The sequence below is a fragment of the Pagrus pagrus genome (assembly GCF_965226575.1).
Source record: "Pagrus pagrus genome assembly, chromosome: 3".
NCBI classification, from domain to species: domain Eukaryota; kingdom Metazoa; phylum Chordata; class Actinopteri; order Spariformes; family Sparidae; genus Pagrus; species Pagrus pagrus.
This window is the reverse complement of record NC_140187.1, coordinates 9,231,270-9,255,021: the sequence shown is the minus strand read 5'-3', so window position 1 is coordinate 9,255,021 and position 23,752 is coordinate 9,231,270. Positions and strand designations below refer to the sequence as shown.

General features: G+C 41.4%; 2 protein-coding genes across 3 annotated transcripts; one reads left to right on the top strand and one right to left on the bottom strand.

Annotated features, from left to right (window-relative positions):
* Positions 1 to 806: 806 nt before the first annotated feature.
* LOC311253227 (plakophilin-1-like) lies at positions 807 to 13,634 on the top strand. Its single transcript, XM_084347044.1, has 13 exons — positions 807 to 1,045; positions 2,948 to 3,042; positions 3,936 to 4,624; positions 4,769 to 4,910; positions 6,172 to 6,379; positions 7,060 to 7,219; positions 8,530 to 8,647; positions 9,740 to 9,916; positions 10,372 to 10,542; positions 10,743 to 10,896; positions 11,148 to 11,334; positions 11,470 to 11,554; positions 11,992 to 13,634. Exons 1-13 carry the CDS (start codon positions 871 to 873, stop codon positions 12,064 to 12,066), a joined length of 2,436 nt encoding a protein of 811 aa, XP_084203170.1. The 5' UTR covers positions 807 to 870; the 3' UTR covers positions 12,067 to 13,634.
* A 750-nt stretch (positions 13,635 to 14,384) lies between these two features.
* LOC311254490 (troponin T, cardiac muscle isoforms-like) lies at positions 14,385 to 22,962 on the bottom strand. Of its 2 annotated transcripts, none has more exons than XM_084348274.1 (11): positions 22,912 to 22,962; positions 20,564 to 20,590; positions 20,414 to 20,435; positions 20,270 to 20,333; positions 20,066 to 20,182; positions 19,867 to 19,944; positions 19,041 to 19,142; positions 18,833 to 18,939; positions 18,611 to 18,701; positions 17,182 to 17,222; positions 14,385 to 14,773 (listed from the first exon to the last, which is right to left on the bottom strand). In XM_084348274.1, the coding sequence occupies exons 4-11, from the start codon at positions 20,321 to 20,323 to the stop codon at positions 14,734 to 14,736; spliced, it is 630 nt and encodes a 209-aa protein (XP_084204400.1). In that variant the 5' UTR covers positions 20,324 to 20,333; positions 20,414 to 20,435; positions 20,564 to 20,590; positions 22,912 to 22,962; the 3' UTR covers positions 14,385 to 14,733. The 2 variants fall into 2 exon arrangements, with proteins under 2 accessions (XP_084204400.1, XP_084204399.1); XM_084348273.1 differs by having other exon boundaries at positions 20,564 to 20,587; positions 22,912 to 22,923.
* Between the last annotated feature and the right edge of the window lie 790 nt (positions 22,963 to 23,752).

The window sequence follows — 23,752 nt, the reverse complement described above, 5'->3', positions numbered from 1 at the left end:
TGGACAAACTCGTCTGCTAAATGCCCTTAAATGTAAAAATGTTGGTCGTGGTCCACCATTAAGTTTCAGTTTTGGCCCTCCAAGAGAAAAAAGTTTGGGCACCCCTGGTCTAAATAATGCGAAATAAATGAAAATTATTGGTAACACTTTGTAATAACCATCATTAAAACTTCATGTTTACGTTATTTGACTGTTATCAAACAATGACATGCTTTACAGAGCATTTATTAAGAAAGGGTTCATTGTGAAGTTGCAACTTGTTTTTAAAGCACATCATTGTTTGTTAACAGTCAAATAACTATTAACTAAAGTTTAATTAACTATAAATGCACCATTTATTAGCTTATCATAAATTGTTAAGATTATCAGAAAAGTTCCTATTTCATTTTCTGTCAATCCACTAATTGTTTCAGCTCTACTTGCATATACTGTTAGGTAGTTTACACACGTTTTTAATGTTATATGAGCTCTTTGTGTTGTCAGATGATAAACACTGGAGTATTATGTCCAATTTCTCCCAGCTGAATGTGGAGGAGAAGAAGAGAGAAGCAGTAAAAGCCTCTAGCAAAGTAAAAGTGGCATCTGTCAGAGTACAGTAGTGGAGTTTCTGCACTCCTCCAGCATTAACACAGTTGTATTTGTCAGGACAGGTAAGAGAGAGTGCAGAGAGAGGCTGACAGACGAGGCCTCCCTCCCTGCAGCTCAGCCTGTATTGTGTGTATACATGGGCGCGGTCTAATCTCAGGGCAGGGCAAGGTGCAGGGCTTTTATCACCGCGCCGACACTCCGCAGCTGACTGGCTTCCCGCTACGAGCCTCGTCTGTTTGTCTGCTGGGCGAGAAAAAAAAAATACAAAAAAAACCCCTCAAAATGATGAGTCTGGATCCGCTGAAATCCGTCATCTCCATCATGAATGTGGACGACACGTCGCTGGCGCTGCCGTCCGTTAACCAGTGCCGATCGGGCCAGCAGCGCGTCATGGAGCAAGTGCAGAAAACTATCAGGAGGACCAAGTCCAGGAGCAGCAGCACCTTATCTCCAACAAGTAAGCGCAGCCACTACACCTGGGCCCTAGATACTGGCACTTGGGTTGATTTCAGTTTTAAATCCGAGAAGTTTGTGGAGTGATTTCCTCCAGGATTCATCTTTAGTATCCCCGAGGGCTTTGAAACACAACTCTTATGTTGGTAAATAAACCTGTGACGCTGTAGTTCATAATTTCCTTATGTATCAGGAAGTGTTCTGGGAAGAATGATGTGATCTGGCACCAATTAGAGAGGAAAAAAAAGGCGAAATTACAGCTTTAAAAGAGTTAGTTGTGATGAATTCGGGAGCAGATGTTGGTTTTCAAGGGGAATTTCCTTTTTAAAGGAGCAGTTCACCCAAGAAATGAAAAATCTGTCATTATCTACTCGTCCCGATGCTGATGGGAAGTTGGGGAAAGTTTCACAGTCCACACAACAGTTCTGGAGCTTCACAGCCAAACAGGGTTGCAGCAGCAACAGTACATAGATGGGGACTTGTTTTAAAATGTAAAAAAAAAACAAATCAGAAACATAAAATGGCTCCATGCAGCTCGGCCGGTGTGATCCAAGTCTCTGAAATTCCCAAGATCCCAAATAGATTTGTAAAGTCATTATTTACACCCAAACTCTTCACTGTAGCTGGTGAAATAAAAGCATCACGCACCCTGTCGGGAATGGGTGCATGAGCTGACCAGGTGTCGAGGGTGTAAATAACGTCTTTTCAAATCATTTTGGGATCTCAGGGCTTGTGGTGACTTGGATTACACTGGACGAGCTGAATGGAGCCACTTGTGAGAATAATCTGTTTTTCTGATTCTCTGTTTGGTTTCGTGGACTACAAAACTTTCCCTCAACTGTCCATCAACATATCAGTATATAATGACTGAATTTACATTTTTGGGTGAACTTACCCTTTAAAACACAATTGACAAGTCCTTTATATGGGTAAACAAACCTGTAATGCTTTATATGTTGTTCATTATATCCAATTAATACTTGAGGAAGTTGTCTCCTTTCTTCATAGTGATGTGATCTGGCACCAGTTATATCTTTTGGACTTTAGAGTTAATTGTGATGCATTTATTAGCAGTTGTTGGTTTTCAGGGGGATTTATTTGAAGAATACTTCAGTAAAAATTGCAGAAAATAGTATTTAATAGTTACCTTAGAAAAATACTGATATGTAAACAAAATGCGGCAGGACTTGTCACTTATTTGTGCGTGGGTGTAAGAGTGTTTTTTTCACTTTTACACAGTATTTTTTAGAGTCAGTAGGCTATGCTACGATCAAATGTAATTACTTTTAATTCATGAAAATTAATAATGATTAAATAAAGGGGTAAAAAGTCCTGCGCTCAGAATCCCCCCAGTGTCTTTTCACAAGAATTGAGAGTGACGAGTCAGCAAAATCCAAGTAATTACTTTAATCTATAGCAACTGAAAAGACCATTGTTTTTGGTTTGTCTTTGGGAGACTGGCAACATTATTGTTTCTATACATCTCTAATTACAGTCCAAGCGTGCTGATGTAGCATTTCCGACTTACAGAAAAAAAATGAATTAATGAGAAATAGAGGACTCTCTTCAAACCTGAGGCCTGTTTATGTGTGAAAAACAGGATAACAACAGTTCATTATTTTAATTGAATGATCACAATGTCCAAAAGTCTAACTTTTTAAGTCAAATATGGTATATTAAGCAACTATAGCACTCCATACAGTATCTGCCAGTCTACAGTGCTGGCTGCTTTCAAGGACTTTTTTTCTTTTAATAGCCCATCGACACGTAACCTTAAGGCATCAGACTCACCGCCAGGGAACCTAGTATGTAACACCTTAAAAAAAAGCCATAAATCAGTAAGCGTGATCTCAGGTATGTACTTTGTGTACGATAACAGCTGATAAACATCAACATTTCTCCTCAGGCCCTATTTACGACTACGACTCCGTGTTCATCGATGGCCCGAAGTCACATTCGAGTGCAGCCAATGGAAGTGTCTTCCTTGGCAACGGCTATTCTGTAAGTTATAAAAGTCTTATCTTGTTTTTTATCACTTTGACTGACAAGAGTGAATCTTCTGGTTGTGTTATCGTCAGTGTGTAGTCAGTGTTATGTCTGAGGCAGGGCCTAAGCCACAATAGAGCAGCGTCACTGTCAGATGTCACAGTGTAGGCTGATTTTAGGTCTTAGAAACATACTGTCTTTGAATTTATAGTGTTTTAAAGTATTTAAAACACTATTTAGATTGCAATGAACAAATTATTTTGTCCATAAAGTGACACATTTTTTTTTGAAAAATTACTTACTTACAATCCAAAACTCATTTACCATCATATATGTCAAAGAAAAGTCGTAAATCCACATGTTTGAAAAGCTGGAACAAGCAAATATTTGGCATTTTTCATGATTATTAAAATAGTTGCCGGCTAACTTTCTGTTTAACGACTAACTGACTAATCAATCCCTTTTGAGACGATAGAATGAATAAAGGAAATGTGGAGAAAATAAAATAATCTGAAAATCTTGATACAAGTTGTGGTGGCCAGTCAAAGATTTCTTTTGCATGTAGGTAATCTTTACTTCAAACCTCGACACTGTATGAACCATATGGTCGGGGCCTAATAACAATAACAGGGAACAGAAGACGAGCGCTGTGTTGTCCCCAGTTGACTTTCCTCCGATTTCTTCCTCAAAAACCTGTTTCCAAATCCTCCTTGAGTCCTTCTGCCTCATCACACAAAAATGTGTCTCTTCTATAGAGGCTGCCAGTAATCCATATTCGCAACAACCAGCAGCACACTAAAAGGTTGTTTCACAATTTGACTCGTCTTTGCCAGCTCCCCGTCAATCACTGCTCAGTCGCTTTCAGACAGGATTATCTCTAATTGAAAACATATGCTTTGGATCTACAGCTTGGCCTCGAGAAAAACACGAACTGGCACTCAGTCGGCAACATTAAGGGATCCACGCTGAAGACGAACGCAGCAGCTTCTACCTATCACTACCATAAGGGTTACGCCCCTCTCGGCACCATGGCGGTCCCTCAAACCAACACCAGCCGCAGCGAGCCCGATATGTTGTGGCGCGGCTCCCAGCCAAAACGCTCTGCTCCTCCGAAGAGACTCCTCTCCAACATGAGCGTCTACAGGACGGAAAGGCCCAGCAGTCAGTATATAGTGAGCACCAAATCCCAGCCTCAGCTCAACACTATGAATGGCTTCGGTCGGAGCAAATCATGCAAACAGATCGTGTACAGCAGAAATCAAGATGGCTTCAGTCAGGGCAAATCGAACAAACAGTTCGTGAACAGCAAACCTCTGGACGGCTTCGGTCAGGGCACATCGGGCAACCAGTTTGTGTACAGCAAAACTCTGGATGGCCTCGGTCAGGGCACATCGGGCAACCAGTTTGTGTACAGCAAAACTCTGGATGGCCTCGGTCAGGGCACATCAAACAAACAGTTCGTGAACAGCAAACCTCTGGATGGCTTCAGTCAGGGCACATCAGGCAACCAGTTTGTGTTCAGCACAATTGACGGATCCAAAATACCGTCAAAGCCTCAAGTCTCCCAGAGTGCTGTGAAGATCAAAAGAGATTCTGGGTGAGTGAGGAAAATATCTGTTTTCTCTGACTCACATGATTCATTTTTCTTAATTTCAAATGATATGAATGACATGCTTAAATAAAGAAATTGTTTGCACTGTGTGTTTAAAAAGCATTTTGATTGCTCTTAATTTCCCTGTAGGTCAAATGGCAACGTTGCAGTGGCTGAAATCACCATGAAGGAGGCTGTGGAGCTTCTTTCCAGCGGGGACGAGACATATCAGCACTGCGGAGCCACCTACATACAGCACAACTCTTACATTGATGACAAGGCTAAAGAGGAGGTGGGCTGTCTTGTTGTCTTTCATTTCCATCCGAGGTTAACCTGAGATTCAGTGGAAGGTTTGAGGGATGGCAGCTGACAAAGGATGGCTTTTTTAGTCGTTTTATAACCGCTCCGTGTCAAAACCTGACTTGACCTTTGATTTGAAGTGACCATGGCCGGCTGGGTTAACCTGTTAGGAGGCCCTGAGGCAAAAATTACTGTTGAGCTGCTTTTGACCTCCCTCACCTTCTAAGATTTGTAGCTTCTCTAACTCCACCTCCAGAAGACCAGCAAACCAAACCACACTCCCTTCCTGTGCAGGGCCTCAGGCCTCCTGTCTTCTGTGAGGCAGCTTGATTAAGGAACGTGTACCACACTTGCATAATATTAACTAAAATCATAATATGTAGTGTCATATGACTTAAATTAACCTCTTAAAATGTAAAAGTAGCACTACAGCTAAATATGTATGGGCTCAGCTGGGATCTCTGGTCCTATCCTAGCTCTGACGTATTTGGCAAGACTAAGAGTTTTATTGTGCTGCTTTAATAATAAAAGCCATCGTTTGTTTTACCAAGTAAAGCAGCAGCCTTATGAAAAAGATGCTTTGCATCAGCAGTAACTGATACGGTGTTACAGTAGACAGTGAGGTTGATATCAGTGAAAGTTCCACCTGTGTGGAAGTGTAATTTGAATCCTGTGCAGGAATGGCGGACTCCGCCACTAACAATGAAAACTGCCATTTAGACAGGTCATTACTGGATGAAAATATATTGAATAGCTATTGCTGTTAAAATGCTGACCCTTAAAAAAATAGTTTTATTTTATGAAAGTCTTAAGGATTATAACTCAAGCAAGTAGTAAACTTGGGTTTTTTGGGGTAGGGCTGGGCGATTAGACCTTTAAATATAGAGGAAATACACTACATATATATATATCTCGATATTTTGAAATCTCCTCAAAAGCATTTTATAAATGCTAGGACTGGGCGGTAAAATCAAATATCACTACATTTCTCACCAAATACCTAGAGATCAATACTGCAGGGATGAGTATTGATACTTTCTCCTGAGAAACAATCATTAGTAACCTGGATATAATGGCTAAGTGGGGAAAGCCAAGTATTAGAGCAAGTATAACGGTCTGATAAGTTCAGAAAATGACAACATTTACTGTAAAGCCAGGAAAAGACAACACGTCTGCCACATCATGATGTAACAATATCAATGATTCACTGTCATTTCATCGTGGTCAATGGTTGTCTTCCTCTTGTCTCGCAGGTGTTGAAGTACAATGGGATCCTTCCCTTGGTGAGTCTGCTGCGCAGCCCGAGTGTCCAGGTCAACCAGGCAGCCTCGGCCGCCCTCCGTAACCTGTCCTTCAAAAGCGAGAAGAACAAGGAGGAGATCCATCGCTGCAGTGGCATCGAAGAGGCTGTGAATCTGCTCCGCGATACGGACTCCGCCGAGGTACAGAAGCATCTGACAGGTATGTGTTAGCTTTGAAGTGTGCGACAGACGTACGTACACACACACACACCTATCAAACACACACACTTCAAACAAGTCAGAGAGCCACTTGTGCGTAATCCTGTCTAGATCCTGGTGTCAGTCACCAAGAGCTATTCCTGAGTGTCATTCTACAAAGTGTCTGCTGCTACTGTTCTCCTGATGAAAGTTTAATGTACGTTTCGATGTTATCCGACTGACACAGAGGTTTTCCTGTAACTAAAACATAGTCAAATGTACATGAACCTTTAACGCTTTACAAGGAGTTTGTAACTGTTTACGAAGCAGTCTCACTTTGATATCGACGCCTCTGTATGACCCACATGCTGTAAGCAAACGAGACGATCAGTGAGAAGATTGGTTATTTACAAGTCATAAAATTAAAACTAATTTATTTGTTATGGTTGAGTGCTGAGGATGAATTCTCACAGCCTGAGGAAAGACGTCGCTCTGAGGTCTGGTGCTACGGTGCGGCACTGAAACAATGTTGATGATACGAGAGGCTGTGGTGTTTATACTGCACAGGCGCTGCCAGGTTCAATAAAACGTGATGCTGCTTTGAAGCACTCTAATAACAAAAAATGTTTCTCCCACTGTCATTGAATGAACATTCGATGGACGTGCTGCTCAAACAGCTGAGGTTTTAATCTCTCTTTCCAGGTCTCCTCTGGAATTTGTCCTCTGCAGACACCCTGAAGCCGGACCTGCTGAAGTTCGCCCTGCCTGTCTTGATGGAGCGTGTGATCCTGCCTCACACAACAGGTCCCGACTGGACCAACGGCGACCCTGAGGTCTTCTTTCACACCACAGGATGTCTCAGGTAAGCGAAAACACAAGGCTTAAGATCGTATTGATTATGTGCAGCCCGACGTACGTACATCCATCCATCAATACAGCTGTAAATATCAGTCATACAAGTGTGCAGGATTTATTTTGCTTGAAAATGATGATATGAGCGAGAAAAGATACGTGATAGGCTAAGGTCGGTACAAAACTGGTTAAGTCAGTTTTTTTTATGACCATGTGCATGAGTCATAGGTCTGAATGAGTCATAGGGAGGATGTAAAGTTGCCACAATCACTGTTACACACACCGATACCAGTTGTTTCTTGCCTATAGTCTTGTGACCTCGGTCCCACACTCATTACCTCGTGATATATTTAGAAAATGCTACTTTAAACTCCTGAACGCTGCCAACACATGTTCAGGGGCAGATACAGCAATGTCAGATTTTTTTTCCTCATGCGTGTTTGGTCTACAGAGCAACGTTACCTGACGTTCTCTGTAAAATAATACAAATAACTACCGTTTAACTGAAGATCATAGACTTGGACAAAGATAAATTAACAGGACAACAATAGTGACATGACTTTATTTACTGAGAAGTTGGTTATTAAGTCACCTGTATGAGAAATGTGTTATATTTTAATGCGACACTTTGCCAAAACTAATGTAGTTTAATACAACAGCACACAAAATTTCTGCCTTCATGTTTTATAGATTTTGTCTGAAGCGCTGTAGAGATTTGATTGAGCTTTAAGGTCGTGTGTAGCATTTGTATGTGTTTCATTATACTGACAGTTGTTTCTCATATTTAATCTGCCTTCATTGATCGAAATTATTTTTATTTTCTTCTTGCTGCACATAGCTTGAACCTTCATCATCATACCAAATCATTAGATCTGGTCAGAAACAATAAAAAAGCTGGCAGCAGAGTCTGAAGGCTTTTTAATAGTTTTCATTCAATAACATTACCATCAATCAGACCGGCTATTGTTATCTTATACTTCATCAGCAAAAAACACTACTTTCATTTCCTTCCTGTAGTCATTCTGGGAAGGCTGTACATTGCTGTGTTTTGTTCATTTCCCTGATTGTGCAAGATTGCTATTGTTAAGTAAGATGAGAAAAGTGTTTCTCAAGAGTTTCTATTAAATCACTTCTTGAAATCTTTCCTGCAAGATCAACATAAATAAGCCCAATGTTCTTTACATTACATTACATTTTCCACACTCATAGCAGTCGCTATGATCTGTGTGTCTGCGTAAACGTCAGTGTATCAAACATTGTTTAACATATCGCATGTAATATATACCATACATGACTTATCATATATTTTGTTTTCAACAGGAACCTGAGCAGCACGAAGCAAAGCAACAGGCAGGCGATGAGAAAATGTCGAGGTTTGATCGACTCTTTGGTGAAATACATCCAAGACTGCGTGGACGCTGAAAAATCAGATGATAAGGTAAAGATCAGTGTTCGTTCGTACTGATCTTTGTCTCACTGTTCCCCTCCGTCACTCACACACATGCGTCACACCTTCATTTGGAACGTGAACCACACGCATCTGTCACTGTCTATCACCGTCTATCACCACATCTGTCAGTGCAGCGATGAGCAGCAGGGTGAAGTCGGTTACGACTGTTGTGGCAGTGAGCAGTTGTACTGGGACAGAAGGCACAGATGAGTCATGCACAGAAACCTACAGTGTGGTGGCCTTTTTACAGTCATGTAAACAGATTAATGATGGTTATCTACTCACCCTCATGCTGATGGAGAGTCAGGTGAAGTTTTGTAGTCCATGAAACAGAAAAAAAACAGCATTACGGCGTTCTCCTCAACAACTGAAGTAGATGGGGACTTGTTTTGAAATGTAAAAAAAAGTCTTTTGGGAATCAATTTGGGATCTTTGGCCTTCCAGTGACTTGGATTAAGTCAGAAGACCTGGTTGGCAGTTTTGTTTTAACATTTTAAAACAAGTCCCCCTCTTTCTCAGTTGTTTCGAAGGATGCTGCAGCACTCTCTTGCAGTGAAGCTCCAGAAATGTGTTGTGGACTTTGAAACTTCACCCGACTTTCCATCAGAATGAGGACGATTGGATAATGATTGAATTTCCTTTTTCGGGAGAACATAACTTTAAATTGCCTCATTTATACATTTCTTGTGATTGAGTTAAGATTCAGGGCCACACTGCTTGTTGTGCAGTTTAGTTGGTCATATTTTTTAAATCAACTAAAAGAACTGTCTCAAGCTATGACAGATTTCAGCCTCTGATCAATTCAGCATCACCAATTTCTGTATTCTAGCTTAATTATCAGCTACTATTGGTTAAATATCACAATGTGCAATAAGCAGGGATTTTCACAGTTTATTTTATATGGACAAAGTGACAGCACCACCTGCATGACATAATGAAACTGAACATATTAGTGCTTAAACAAATTGAGCATTAATGAGTATTAGCACTGTGTTGCTATTTTTGTGTACAACCCTGTTCATATTACACTGAATCTTACTCGTGCCCTTTACACTGTGTGTTGTCTCCCTGTCAAAACAGTCTGTGGAAAACTGCTTGTGCATCCTGCACAACCTGACGTTCCAGCTGGAGGCCGAGGCTCCGGCTCTGTTCAGCAGGATCACAGCTTTGGCAAAGCCCGTCAACAGAAGCAGCAGCCTGGACGCTGCCAGCCCCATCGGCTGCTTCAGTCAGCAGAGCAAATCGTTGGAACGTGAGGTGTGAATCCTCACAACAGACAAACAAACATACTTTTGCCTCAGGGATGTTTTTAATGTTGACAGCACATTAGAAATACTTGTAGACGATACCCACAGCTGCCTATTGGTTCGTCTAGACACCTGTCAGTGTCACCTTGTCATCAGTCCTGTTCCTCAGTGTGACTCATTCGTCAATTCTACAACATTGTGACAATCATAATTGCAATCCAGCTTTTCAAAGAGTTCAAATTACAGTCAGAGACTTTTGTTCTCGAATTCCCGAAGGTGTGCGTTATGTCAGGCTTTAGTGTGTTGCGTGCAGTGCACATATAGCACCATGACACACTGATCCATATCATACGTTTCCTCCGACCCTATCCTTCAAAGAATCATGCAGTGAATTTTTTCATTTCTATAAACTGAATGTCGCAGCAGCCACATTTTGAGGATGATCTGTCCCGTTTTCTTGTCCAGCGCCACTTTGACTTCCCCGTCGTTGAGGATCCACACCCTAACGGAGCAGGTTGGCTGATTCACTCCAAAACTCTGCAGAGTTACCTGACGTTGATTGGCTCCAGCCAGCAAGAAGAAACACAGGAAACCTGTTTGGGAACGCTGCAGAATCTCACCGCAAATGAAGGCATTGTAAGAGAAACATGTGTGGTGCTGTTACACACTGACCAGGGCAGAAAAACCTACATTTAATTTACATTTGTGCGCTTATAGCTCGTTGCTAATGATCAATGTAAATATTTTTCCACCAGTACAACTTGTAAGTCAAGTTGTTGTTTTTTTAATGCGTGTGCACTTAACCGAGTGTTTTATATTGTCACGTGTGTTCACAGGTCTCGGATGTAATGAGCCACATCATTGTGCAGAAACTGAATGGCCTTAAAGCTATTAGTCCTCTTATACAGTCAAACAAACCCAACCTGCAGAGGAGCGCCGTGGCTTTGGTAGGAAACCTGACCAAGAACCCGAACCTGCAAAATAGCATAGGTAAGAAGCACGTGCAAGACGAAAACTGGTCATATGTTGCTTTTGCATTCATTCATTCCCTTCTTAAATATTTCCTCTTCTCTAAAACGTCAACTGCCTTTTTCAAACATGAATATGATTCAAAGCAACTGAAACACTGACATATAAGTCATTATCTTTGAAATCCGTCATTTCAAACAATCATTTACATGTTTTACAAGTGTTTGCTTGACTTTAACAGACACTGGGTTGTGTTTGCTTTGTTACTGAAGCTCGTAAAGCCCTGCCGGGACTGCTGAGCACCCTGAGCGCAGGCACCAAGACAGGGAACGAGTCCGATGACACGCTGGCCATGGCCTGCCAGACCGCCAACTGCCTGCTTATGAAGGAGCCTGAGATGAGCAAGCACTTGTTGAACAACAACCTGATAAACTCACTGAAAGATATCAGCCAAAATGGGTAAGATTAAATAAATAGATAAGATGATTCAAGATACGGGGAATACCTATGACTCATCTGGGTTTTATATGTTGTCTGCGTGTTAGATTTGAACAAGTCCAAACTGATCTTTAACAACTCTTTCTCTCCTTTCAGATACTTGCCCAAATCGAAAAAAGCTGCAGCCATGCTCCTCTACAACTTGTGGTCAGCAAAAGACTTACAAAGCTTCCTGAAAAGGGTGAGTTGAAGCTTTACACTCAGTGCCAAGATCTGTCATGGGTTGGGTGTGTCATCTCTGTTCCCTACCCTCAGCTAAAACGTCCACACCTCTCTCAGGTATTTGTGAGAAACTGAAGGAGAAAGCTGCACGGATTAGGCGCCGTTCTTAGGGAAGTGCCCAGTGAAAGTGAATAGGTGACACGGCCGAGGAATCTAGTAGCTCAGGTTTGAGGACACTTGCTGGACTGTGTCTCCACACGTAGGACAGCGCATTAGCGAGATGCATTGTGATAACTCTTCGAGGGTACAAACACATTCAAAACCCAGACTGGATGTGCGTTGTCTACAAATTGCCAAGAGCAAAGCACACTTAGTTTGTCAATGTGTCACTTACTGCAAGTTCAGCATAATTACTGAGGTGGAACCCTGATTGATATTTAACTTCTTTCCCCACAGCAAGGTATGTCTAAGTCCTCATTCGTGAACGACGTCACCTCGGCGGTACACAAGTCGCTTCAAATCGTCGACTAACACGACAGCCTGATTGATGTTCCCTGAAGTAACTCACCCACAAGTCCTCTGCACATTCTCCGGACGAAAAACACTATGAGGCCATCCTTCCTCATTTCACAGAGACTCAGATATGTTTTGTCACACATGTATCCATATAATGTTTGTTTGTTTACATGTTGTAGCCCTGTATATGCTGTAAGGTTACTTTTCTTTGCAGGGAAAAAGGTGAAGGTTACAATTTAGGTTTTTATTTGCTCTTCTAGTTTTAATAGCTGTGTTTTAAAGGTCCAGTGTGCAGGATTTAGTGGCATCTAGTAATGAGGTTGCAGATGGCAACCGACTGAATACCCCTCATCTCACTCCTCCACGGTGGTTGCTTGACATCTTGACATCAAGTTTTTTTGACATCTTTTTCTTTTTAACTTCAGTGACAGACGTCTAAAGAACTTATTGTGGTTCAAAATTAAATTATCTTATGACCAGCCTTCTAGTAGAGCTGAAGGCCTGTCCGGTGCTCTCAGAGCAGGGCACACTAGCGTCAAGAGAGACTTCAGGAACAGGAGTCCAAAGTATACCGGAGCACACGTATCAGGAAAAACAAGCTTTTATCTAATGACTAACGTTTAGACACCATGTATGTCTTCATCAGAGTTAAACAACACAAACACTCACACCCTCTTAAAGGTGCTGTTTGTAAGAAAAGTAGATTTTTGAGTCTCGTTCCCATCTCGTCAAATAAAGATGCTCTGGGTTTCCCAACTTGTCAAAAACGGACACTTTGAGATGGAGGCCGACCCATCCTACAATCCCAGGGCACCTTTTAATACCCTCCCCCTAATCAGGACATGTCTAATTGTAAATCCTCTGAATTCAATTGATTGCCCCTCCCCCTTTCCCACACCTGCTCTGGGGTAGGTCCTGATTAGGGGAGGATGTGAGTCTTTGTGTTGTTTGACTCTGATGAAGATGCGCATGGTGTAAAACGTTAGTCATTGAGTTAAAGTTTGTTGTTAGTGATCGGTGTGCTCAGTATACTTTGGACCCTGAAGTCCCTCTTCACATTGGGTAGTGACAGACGGGCTCCCTCTGTAGTTAGAAGAGGATCATTCGAAGGTAACAAAACACAACAAATCTTAGTTACACTAATGAAAACATAATTATGAACATTGTATTTCATTGTGCCAATAGATCCTCCTGAATCCTACACACCGGACATGTATTATATATTTTGTGTCTGTGCCTGCAATGTTCAATGAGGTACCATCAGCTTACATCTTTAAATAATAACACAATGGTTAACACTTTATTTTGCACTGATATTGCTGTTTTAATATATTAATTTTAAGAATCATTTTGATCACGTACAGTAAGATGAACAGAAATCAGAGGAGATTTTCCATGTTTGGAGTTGATTTGTTTGCCATGAAGACGTTGACATTGTCTTCAGCGGTGATGTGTGTTTACATTTTGTAGAGACAACTTTATTTTGTGGTGTATGCATCTGTTTTCATGTACATGTGTGTGATTCTGAAATGGGTTTTTTGTAATCTCCCCCTGAAAGCGTCAATAAAGCTGATAGAGATGTACTCTTTGAGCTGCAGCAGTGACTATTAACTAATGAGCAATCGTTAAATCTCAAAATTTCAGCTCAGTGTTAGTCATTTGTCACAGTCACTGGAGAAGCATAAAGAGTCTTGTCACACCTTTCTTGCATCTTGTCACACCCCTCTAGGTTTTGGCATTTGAAATGCTCCCAGGCAGATCAGCAACACATCATTCAAATTCTGTTTACTCCACCCTTTTAATTTTTTCTTCTGAGGCCTAAGAGCATGCTCTCAAAGTCACTGCAGCTGTTGTTGCTGCACTATGTAATTGTTGACCTGAATTAAACTTAGGTCCTCTGCAGTTCGACCATGTAATCCACCCAACAGCCACGAGAGAACACTGCTTTTATTATGCGGCTCCTGGCACCGCTGATCTCTTCCCATATGATTTAATTTTGCACTGATAGATTTATGAGGTCATATGAGTACACTGATGAGAAAACTGGTAATGCCATCGCCACACAAAAAGCCTACCTGGATGCCGAATGTAAGAAACCACAGAGAGCCAAAGTAAACTGAAGCGAAACTGGATCACAATAGCTGGTTAGCAGAAGGGAACCACACACCAACATTTAACCTAATTACAAAAGGTGTGGCGTTTAATTATAACTCATAAATTTTGTGCAAGTTCCCACAAGTGAAAGAAGCAAAAACTGAAGAGAGAGCGGACACGATTTCTGATTCATTAACTAATGATTACAAGCCAAATAAATACACACAAGGACCACTTCATTAGCTTCAACTTCACATTTAATGCACAGATTGAGTGGATTTGTGTACAGTTCAGGATTACATTATTTATCATGTGACTTTTATCCGTACAGACACAAATCCCTGTTAATTAACCATAAGCTGCAACACACCGCCCGATCAGTCTGCAGTCTGAGACTGTCGACTACACTCTGGCAGCTGAGCTCAGCGTGCACTGCATTTCACAGGAAACACTTTTAAGAGCATTTCAGGATACACTTGGATTTGTAATTTGTCCTTGCATGTTCGAGTACTCGAAAAACATTAATATGCGGTTTTGTTGCCCAATAATTTCATGAAAGTCGGATGTTGGCAGTGTTGATGACGGATGTTACTTCCTCAGGCCACGCTTGCTTCTGCCACCCTTTGAGCTGAGAAAGTGAGAGTCAGCAGATTGTCACATACACCAGCACACAAACTACCTAATCTGTAATGCCTAGTGCAACATGGAATATCCTCCTCCATGGGAAATGTGTTGAACCCTTTGTTTTGAGCTTTGTAGCTCATGATCTTATCTATCTTTTGCTTCCAAAGGTTGAACTTCAGTACTCATTTATGCTACCGATGCAAATAAGTCACTCTTCTGTGACTGCGTTTGAAATTTAAATTATTTTAGGGAAATCCTCGTCATAGAAAGGACAAACCGGACACAGCTCACTATTGTTTGTAACCACAAAGGGTGTTAACATGGGATTTAATGTCTTTAACCTTTATTTGAAGCAGCTTATACTCAAACTCAAGGTGTTTTCTTGCACACCAGAATGTTTGATCGGGCATCATGAAGCTTTTTTTTCGTTTCCAAAAAAGTTTGGACGCCGCTGTCTTACCGACAGCAGATTCACGTGTGCCCATGTAGTAATATCCTTCAAACAATCATGTGTTTCACAAAGTGGTGAACCTCGCCCCATCCTTGCTTGTGTACGACTGAGGCTTTTGATGACGCCCCTTTCATACCCGATCATGACACCATCACCTGTTATTAGCCCGTTCACCTGTGGAATGTTCCACACAGGTGTTTATGGAGCATGCCACAACTTTCCCAGTGTTTTGTTGACCCTGTCCTAACTTGTTTGAAAGTTGCTGCAGCCATCAAATCTAGAATAGGCATATATTCACAGGTAAAACATTCAGTGGTTTGTCTTTGTACTGTTTTTACTGATTGATTAATTGTGTTTAACTCAAAAAACGATTGGGCAAAGTCTCATATTTTGTTAATTTATGTTTTACATGTTTTTTGGGGGGGAGATTTTTGGGGTGTCATCACGTCATCGTGAAGTCTGGTCCCAACGCAGTTCATCTTTCTGCAGCATTGGACCGACGGCTGTCAAGATATCAAACTTTCACCACACAATTATCGTGGTTAAAAGAGTTACTGATATTGCAATATTGCCGTATCGCTCTCGCCTATCATTTCCTCCAACATGATATGTTATGGCAGTAGTAACCACCCTCTGTGATAGTAATTTGGTAACTTCTTCATTATGTTTTATGAAGCGCGGCAACCAGTGTAATATTGCATTACCACCACCTACTATGCCAAACCACAACCAGAGAGAAAAAGGTAAGCTGTGAGAGACAGTAAACATCTGCTGGCTCAACAGAAAGCTGCTGCTGGCCTCAGATACTGTCGCTATTGAGAGCTTTTCATAGCTGTCTGCCTTTAGAGGGGGATTTGCAACCAAATAGTTTAAGCTACAGCTATCTTTATCCACTGTTGCTACCAATGTACCAGACCCCTGCAGCTTCCCCATGAATAATAATGAATAATGAATAATGTGCATGTTTGACGATATGGTGCTATCAGTTGTTTGATCTGGAATTTATAAAATATATAAATATTTCAAAGGGATACTTGTGGGAAATGATCAGTGGCAGTATTAAAATCCCGATTCTGAAAAAAGTTTGGATGCTGTGTAAATAAAACAGTCATTTTTGAACTCTTCTTTGGTGTAAACTTGAATGAAAGCAGTACAAAGACAAGATATTTAATATTTTACCTCATCGACTTTATAAGAGGGACATCCTCGAAAGGCTCAGTCGTTCACAAGCAGCCTGTTTTGCATTTTTACAACTTCTTTTACAACTTCTTTGGAGTCAGGGTTGTATAATATTCCTGGTGTGCAAAGCCAAAACAGCCAGGAAGAATGAGTCACATGATTGAGATGGCAGCAGGGACGATCACTGTGTCATAGAGAGCTACATTAACGCGGATGATTTCACACAGCAGTTATGAGTGCTGTCTGCACCTGCATCACAGCCCACCTCTCCTTTGACACTGAGTGCATGCACGTTATTCAAATTCCCCCTCCTGCCCTTTGTTTAAACACCTCTCATGTGCTCGCCCCTTTTTGTATTCCCCCGTCCTGTTTGGCTGGGCGTACTCGGGTAAAACTTTCAGTCCTGCTGTCAGGCAGCTGGCACAAACAGCTGTTACTGACGCCGCCTCAAACAAATGGAGAGCAGTGTGGTGAGAGCGGCGGAGGGGAGGTTGAAATAGGAGGAGGTGGAAACATGAGGAGGTCACTAGGTGAGTATCAGGGCGGACTTATGAGTCTGAGCAGAGAATTATTGATTATTCTTTACTTGAATGTTGCTTTCTACCTTTTAATACCTGAATTTATATTAATACCTCTTATATAGTTTATGAAAATACATTTTACAGGCTACACAGAAGTGATATTATGTCACACTTAAGGAAAAAGTGCTTCAGTTTAATGCAGAACTACACTACTGCAACATGTGCACTGTCATATGAGAATCAATAACGCAATAGACTTACATTTTTTGGTGATCACTGACCCGGTTCCTCAGCACGGTGACCTGTGGAAAAGATGTGATTAAAGGATGAGTCCACCCAAAAATGAAAATTCAGTCATTGGAGCTTCACACCAAAACAGCGTTGCAGCAGTGTTTCCCATGAATTAACTAGACTCTGGCAGCCTGCCAAAGTCTAATTTGCTGCGCCATAGTCTTATAATGATCTGAAAACATTTTTCACTCCTCATAATGGCATAATAACAGCACTTCCAGGGCTCCGGCAACCCAGTGGAGGGTCGTAGTCCACCCACCGTAGTCTTATGAAATCCTGTGAGAGCAGAATTCTCCTCAACAACTGAAGCAGATGAGGACTTGTTTGAAAATTAAAAAACAACCAAGAAACCCAGACTCCATACAGCTACATCCGGCATAATCCAGGTCTCCAGGAGCCTCGAGATCCCAAATTGATTTGAAAAGATCGTCACTGCAGCTGCTAATCTAAAAGCATCAGCGTGTAACCCATTCTGAACTGGTTGCTCGAGCTTGACTGTGCGTCGAGGGTGAAAATAACATCTTTTAAAATCAGTTTGGGATCTCAGGGCTTTTGGAGACTTGGATTACGCCTGGTGAGCTGCATGAAAGCTCCCCTCTAGGTGCACTTCAGTTGTTTGAATGCTGCAACGCTGTTTTGCTGTGGAGCTCCAGAAATGTTTAGTGGACTATGAAGCTTCATCCAACATCTACTAGTTTAAATACTTGGTAAAACTGAACTAGAGTTTTGACCTTTGTTTTAATATTTAGCAAAAGTAGGTGGAAACCTGCCTCCTGATCACTCATGCAGTAGGTCAGGGACAGACATTAGCGTTAATAGACCTAACCCCTGTTTGTTGTCCAGCCAAAAATGGCATGTAAAATAACGTTAGCTGGAGCTAAATGTATGCAGTATGATGACCTTACATTTTAGAAATGCAGTGAGATGTGTAAGATGAGTTAGATGAACTCCATCATGATGGAGAGAAAAATAGACTGACACTTCCTTTACTAGCTGCCAAAATCAATGTGTTAAAATTAATTAATTACATTTTTTGCATTTTTGCTAGTCTTAAGTCTTTTCTTCTCCTCCCTGTTTCTGTAATTACTACCTTTGAATGGCCGTATAGCAGTAAATTATATTGATAATTAATCTCCCAGCCCTCATTTCTATCATTTCATCTATTTCCCAAGCACACAGTGATTGTTTGGCTGTGCTCCACCTGCGATTAGTGAGAAGTTGGTTGACAGATATTTTGTGTTGGCTCTGTGTAATAAGAAATGTTCTCATAAATCTCTCTGACATCTTCTGTTTATAGTTTGGCCCCCATCCTAGAATCTGTTTGCTCGAGGTACATGTCGGTGATAAAGGCCACAAACATTTATTATGACAATAAGAGAACTTCCGCATGATGTCGTACCTCATACTTCTGCTTCGAATGCTTATACTGAAGTTCATATTTCTCTGCCTCCAGCTGGCGTATCCAGTCCCACAGCTCCTTTGCTTTTTCCCTGTAGCACACGGACAAGTAAGTGAGAGTATTTTAGTATTTTATAGTGTGCACATGATGAATAATGTCAGTTGGTTGGCTCATTTTATCCTGAATTGATCATTGGTCTTTGCTACTGTGTTTCTATTTTACCTGAGTGAGTCCTCTCTCATCTGATCAACATTTAGGTCTTTGCGTCGATCACTGAGGATCTTCTTCTTCTTTTCTCTTTCCGTTGGTCTCTTGGGCCCAGTCTGTGTCTGCATGTCAGGGAGAAAGGCATGTGTGCTGACGTGCTTCATACAATATGCCGTGTGCCTCTTATCAGTCTATTTAAAAGAAATCGAGAGGAAATCTTCACCTTGTATCCAGTGAAACTCAAGTTGGACAGAATCATCTTCTTCCTGGCATCATCGTCCGCTTTCTTCTTTGCCTCTTCGTCTTCTTTTCTGGCTTTCTCCTCCTGGTTAAAAAAAAAAAAGATGATGTCTGGAATGCCTTTCATTAGTGACAATAGCTTAGTCATGCTGAGAGAAGCTTTTGTCGGAGCTTTGTTTACTGAATCTGTGTGATTGGCAGGTGGAATTGGCCTGGGGACGGACAACCAGATGGCCAGTTTCTAAAAATGTTCCTGGGGCTGACAGCTTCCTGGACACTGTTCAGGCTGGTTTGTCTCAAAGTTTTTATCTGTAAGTGTGTTGTTGTAAAAAACAAGTACCCAAAAGTCATACTTGAGTAAAAGTAAACACATTGTCCAAAATCTTACTGTGGAAGACATGACCCATATGAATAATACTTGAGTAAAAGTCTTTAAGTATCAAAAGTAAAAGTTAAATTCTTAATATATTTACATGTATTTATTTACAATGGTTCTACAGAGGGTTCGCAATTTTTCTTCTATTTTTCAGTTTTTTTGTTTTTTTTATCTGATTGCCAATAAAATTAATTCATGTAAAAATGCAATACTCTGGCTCTGATGCAGTAAAGTAATATAGTAGGTAACTACTAGCTCAAGTTCTCAATTAAAAGTAGTGTGTAAAAAGCACAATATTTGCCTCCAAAATGTAGTCGAGTGTAAGAAAATTTAAATACTCAAATAAAGTACAAGTACCTCAGAATTGTACTTATGTGAAGAACTTAAGTAAATGTTACATTGCATCACTGTGTAAGTGTTTTTGTATACGTACAGCTGCTTTGAGCAGCCGCTCTCTTTCTCTCTCGGCCCTGATCTTCACCTGCTCTGCTCTCTCTGACCTGCGTTTCTCCTGAAGAAGAAGGAAATGAAAAGACACAAACAAGTCCTGTAAACTCAAGATGTCAATTATACAAATGTATAATACTGAAGACTAAACACAGGATGTGCAGAAGAGCGAGGTATCAACGTACAATGCGCTGTGTGAGGCTGATGAGCTCTTCTTCCTCCTTCTTACGCTTCTCAAAGTGAGCTTCAATCAGAGTGTGGAGCTCAATCAGGTCCTTTTCCATTCGCTTACGATGGATATCCTGAAATTAGAGAAAGAAGTCGACCTTTGAGCTGGAACGTTAACCGACGACCGTCCCAAGCGATGTTAAGTCCTTAGATGTACTCACGTCAAAGTCCACTCTTTCTCCCTCTGGGATTTTGGGAGCTGCCAAGCAGGGCATAAACCCAGGCCTGAGGAAGATGGGAAAATTTAAATCTTTACATCTTAGTCCGCCTCTCATTGAGAAAAGTGTTTCAAACTTTGTTCTTACTTTGACTTGGGCTTTGCATCTTCTATGAATCCATAAAAAGGAAAAGCAAAGCACAATCCTTAGTTTATTGGGTGACTCATTCAAAAATAATAACATTTTTCCTCTGTGACGAACACAGCCTCTGTACTGTCGGAAATAACCTGTCCATACCTCCATCATTTTCCTCTTCAGCATCTGCTGAAAGACGAAAGGGGTCAGTGAAAAGTCAACATTGAGTGACATGGACAATGTGCAGAGGGCTCACACTGACATGTAGAGAATGAGGAAACTGAACTGGGTTACAGGTCATTTCCAAGAAGATGAACACTTCACAAAGTCCAAAAAGCAAAAATCTTCAAGGTCAATTTTGTTTATGTGAATGTATTTATAATTTTAAAGGTCCCATACTGCAGAAAATGAGATCTCCATATCTTTTTGATCTTAAAGCAGGTGTAGGTGGTTTATAAATACTGTGAAATTATCACAGGATGCTTGGAGAAATGGGCCCTCAGCGAAAAAACAACTGCAGAACTGATTTTGTAAACATTGTGGGCGGTTCCTGCTCTGGCCTGTGTGAGCTGACCAATCAGGGCAGCTTTTTCAGAGAAGGGTACTTAAAGAGACAGGTACTGAAACAGAGGGTGAATAGAGGTGCTGCAGCAGTGGACTATATGAGAAAAATGATGTTGTTTTTTTTTTTTACATTAAAGTATGTGGACACTTTCCAGTGGAGACATGTTTTTTCAGGCTTTCTCGGTCAGCAGGTCGCGTAAATCAAGTGTCATTGTTGACTGACACACATTTGCCCTCTGGTCAGTCTCTAAATTGAGGACAGAGAATAGCCGTCAATAATGATTGAGCTGGAACGACCTCACACACGTAGCAGCTGACTGAGGCCACATAGCTGACCATCTTCCTGTCAATGCTGACAGACTGGAGCCAGAAAAGTATGCAGGCCTGAGTCCCTGCTCAGTGTCGGAGAGTAAACTTGTTTGACTGTCCATCATAGTAAATGTTTTGTTCATGTTGTCATCACCTATTCATGTACGGTTAATCTCTTAAGCAGTGTTGAGATAAATTACATTAGAAACAGAGAAAGGCCACATTTCTCACAGATCCTGCCTCTTAGATACTCTTAGATACCGTATACCTGCATTTTCAGCAGGTATACGGGTACATTTGAGATAGTTTTACATTATATTACCTAACTTATATAGCTTATAAGCTAAATGAACCATTAAAAAACCCACTGGATCATCTGAAAAACTCATCGTCATCCCTTTGACAGTGATGATGTTTCTTACACGTACACTAATAATGATTACACTAGTCATGCGTGGTTGAGATCAGTGTGTTAAGATTAAAGTCATGTCTATTTGTTGCTGGCATGCAAACACATATTAGCATAAGCGGTACTACCTTCCTCCTCCTCCTCCTCCTCCTCCTCCTCCTCAACTACCTCTTCCACCTCTTCCTCTTCCTCCTCCTCCATCTCCTCTTCTGCGCAAAGCAAGCATGTAGAGTTAGCAACACACAGCATATAGGTCAATATTATTTCTACATGTGTATTTTTGGATGTGCCTTCAAAACCAATTTCCGTCTAAAACCTTAAATTGGGAATATCTTATCTACTGATTCACTAAATATGCAGTTATTAGCAATGGAGGATATGTAGTTTTTTTAACGACACCCTTGCATTTAAAGATTCGTTTTTAAGTATCTGTAAAGATGCAAAAAAATAGTTTTATTGAATATGAAAGAATACTAACTCCATCAGCTTTCCCACTGTTGCATTCATCTTTTGCACTATTTGCAAACTACTTGTGTTTTCTGTTCCCAACATTTACTCTCCTCATCGGGCCTCTGTGGGAAAAAGGTGACACAGAGCCTTTAGTCAAAGTCCCTTCGGCCACAGAGGGTAACTCAACCTGTTTCCCCTGCAAAGAAGGTAAGTCAACCTGCATTTAGAGGACTTCTAACAGGCACAAAAATGAACGTGGCTATTGTGCTTGTGCGGCTATCTTCCCCAAGGTCCTCTATTGAGAACACAAGCTGACCTACATTGCTCTCTAGTAGCGACTCGACTCCACATAGAGGGAGACAGGTGCCGCTTAGTCTCGGGGACAGCAGGGCTGTAGAGTAGCCCGCATGGACGGCCTCACAAAGAGGACAGAAATAGAGGTACGACCCTTTATCTCTGTGATGGCAACCCATTGCACCATTCGGATTGAAAGGACAATCCACCGGGATGTGCGTACAAGAGCTATCACGACTGACTACGAGGACAAAGGTCAATCCTGCAGAGGAGATCAAGGGCAGCTGTCGCCTCCATACAGTGGCACCAAAAATACAGTATGCTGTGCGGTGAAGCCAGCGGCTTAGCAGATGCAGTGTGTTAAGTGACTAAGAATGTTTAAGTGCAAGGCTCAAGTGTGTAAAGCAGGTAACAAAGTGGCGGCGAAGTTACAAGCAGAGATTGACACTGTTCTCATAGATATTGTTTGTATTAACGTACATACCAACAATATCCTCGTCTTCTTCGCAGCGTGCACACAGAGAGAGGTGAAGAGCAGAGGTTGGCCGAGGCAATGTATACAATGACAAGTATATTAAAACATGGGCTTGGACATAAATGCATTTCTGATACATGCACAGCCCAGCCGCTGGGATATGATGTTAGCAGGTGACTTTCTGCAAACCAAAGATACGCCCAAACCAACCACAGTTCGAGGCATACGACTGGATATTTTGAAGAGATCTGGGGATATTTCCAGCCGTTTCTGTGCCGTGAAAAGCAGGTGTTTTTTAAGGAGACCTGCTTTTGTGGCGACCAAAATGTTTTTTGCCTCTCGACCAAACCAGAACATAAGCACAGCGTTCTGACACGAAAGAAATTCAATCTAAACAAACGTAAAGTTGCAAAGTTTGAACTTATCCGTGGTTTTGCAGAAAACGTACTTAGCTAACATTTATTCTGGCGACCGGGTTGTACATGCAGCAGAATCACAGTACTAATGCATTTTAGTCACATGAAGCAGCTGTGTAGCATCCAGCCAGTCAGAACCTCTTACTGACAACAAGCAGCTGTCTGAATCTGCAGCCTAGTCTGTGAACTGACAAACTGACTTACGTGGCCCCCTGAAAGGAGAAGAAAACACACCAAAAAATGTTGTTTGTTATAATTGATTCCATCACTTTGTCATCATCACTTTCCTTCCTGCTAAAATGATCCATTTACTCACTCGTTTGCGCCTCCTTCTGTGTCTGACATGTTTAGGATGCAGCACCTGTACGAGTGAGTCAGTTCAGAGGAAGATGGTGGTGTGATAGTGAACCCACATGTCTTGAAAATGCATCCTA

What these genes read in the sequence shown, in the direction of transcription:
- LOC311254490 (XM_084348274.1), bottom strand. Translation starts at nt 20,323, where the DNA reads ATGCCCTGCTTGGCAGCTCCCAAAATCCCAGAGGGAGAAAGAGTGGAC. An exon ending in TGAGTTTCACTGGATACAAG is followed by an intron (nt 18,940 to 19,040) that starts GTGAAGATTTCC and finishes CCTGACATGCAG; the next exon opens with ACACAGACTGGGCCCAAGAG. An exon ending in GTCAGTGATCACCAAAAAAT is followed by an intron (nt 14,774 to 17,181) that starts GTAAGTCTATTG and finishes TCACTTTCTCAG; the next exon opens with CTCAAAGGGTGGCAGAAGCA.
- LOC311253227 (XM_084347044.1), top strand. Translation starts at nt 871, where the DNA reads ATGATGAGTCTGGATCCGCTGAAATCCGTCATCTCCATCATGAATGTG. An exon ending in AAGATCAAAAGAGATTCTGG is followed by an intron (nt 4,625 to 4,768) that starts GTGAGTGAGGAA and finishes ATTTCCCTGTAG; the next exon opens with GTCAAATGGCAACGTTGCAG. An exon ending in CACACCACAGGATGTCTCAG is followed by an intron (nt 7,220 to 8,529) that starts GTAAGCGAAAAC and finishes TGTTTTCAACAG; the next exon opens with GAACCTGAGCAGCACGAAGC.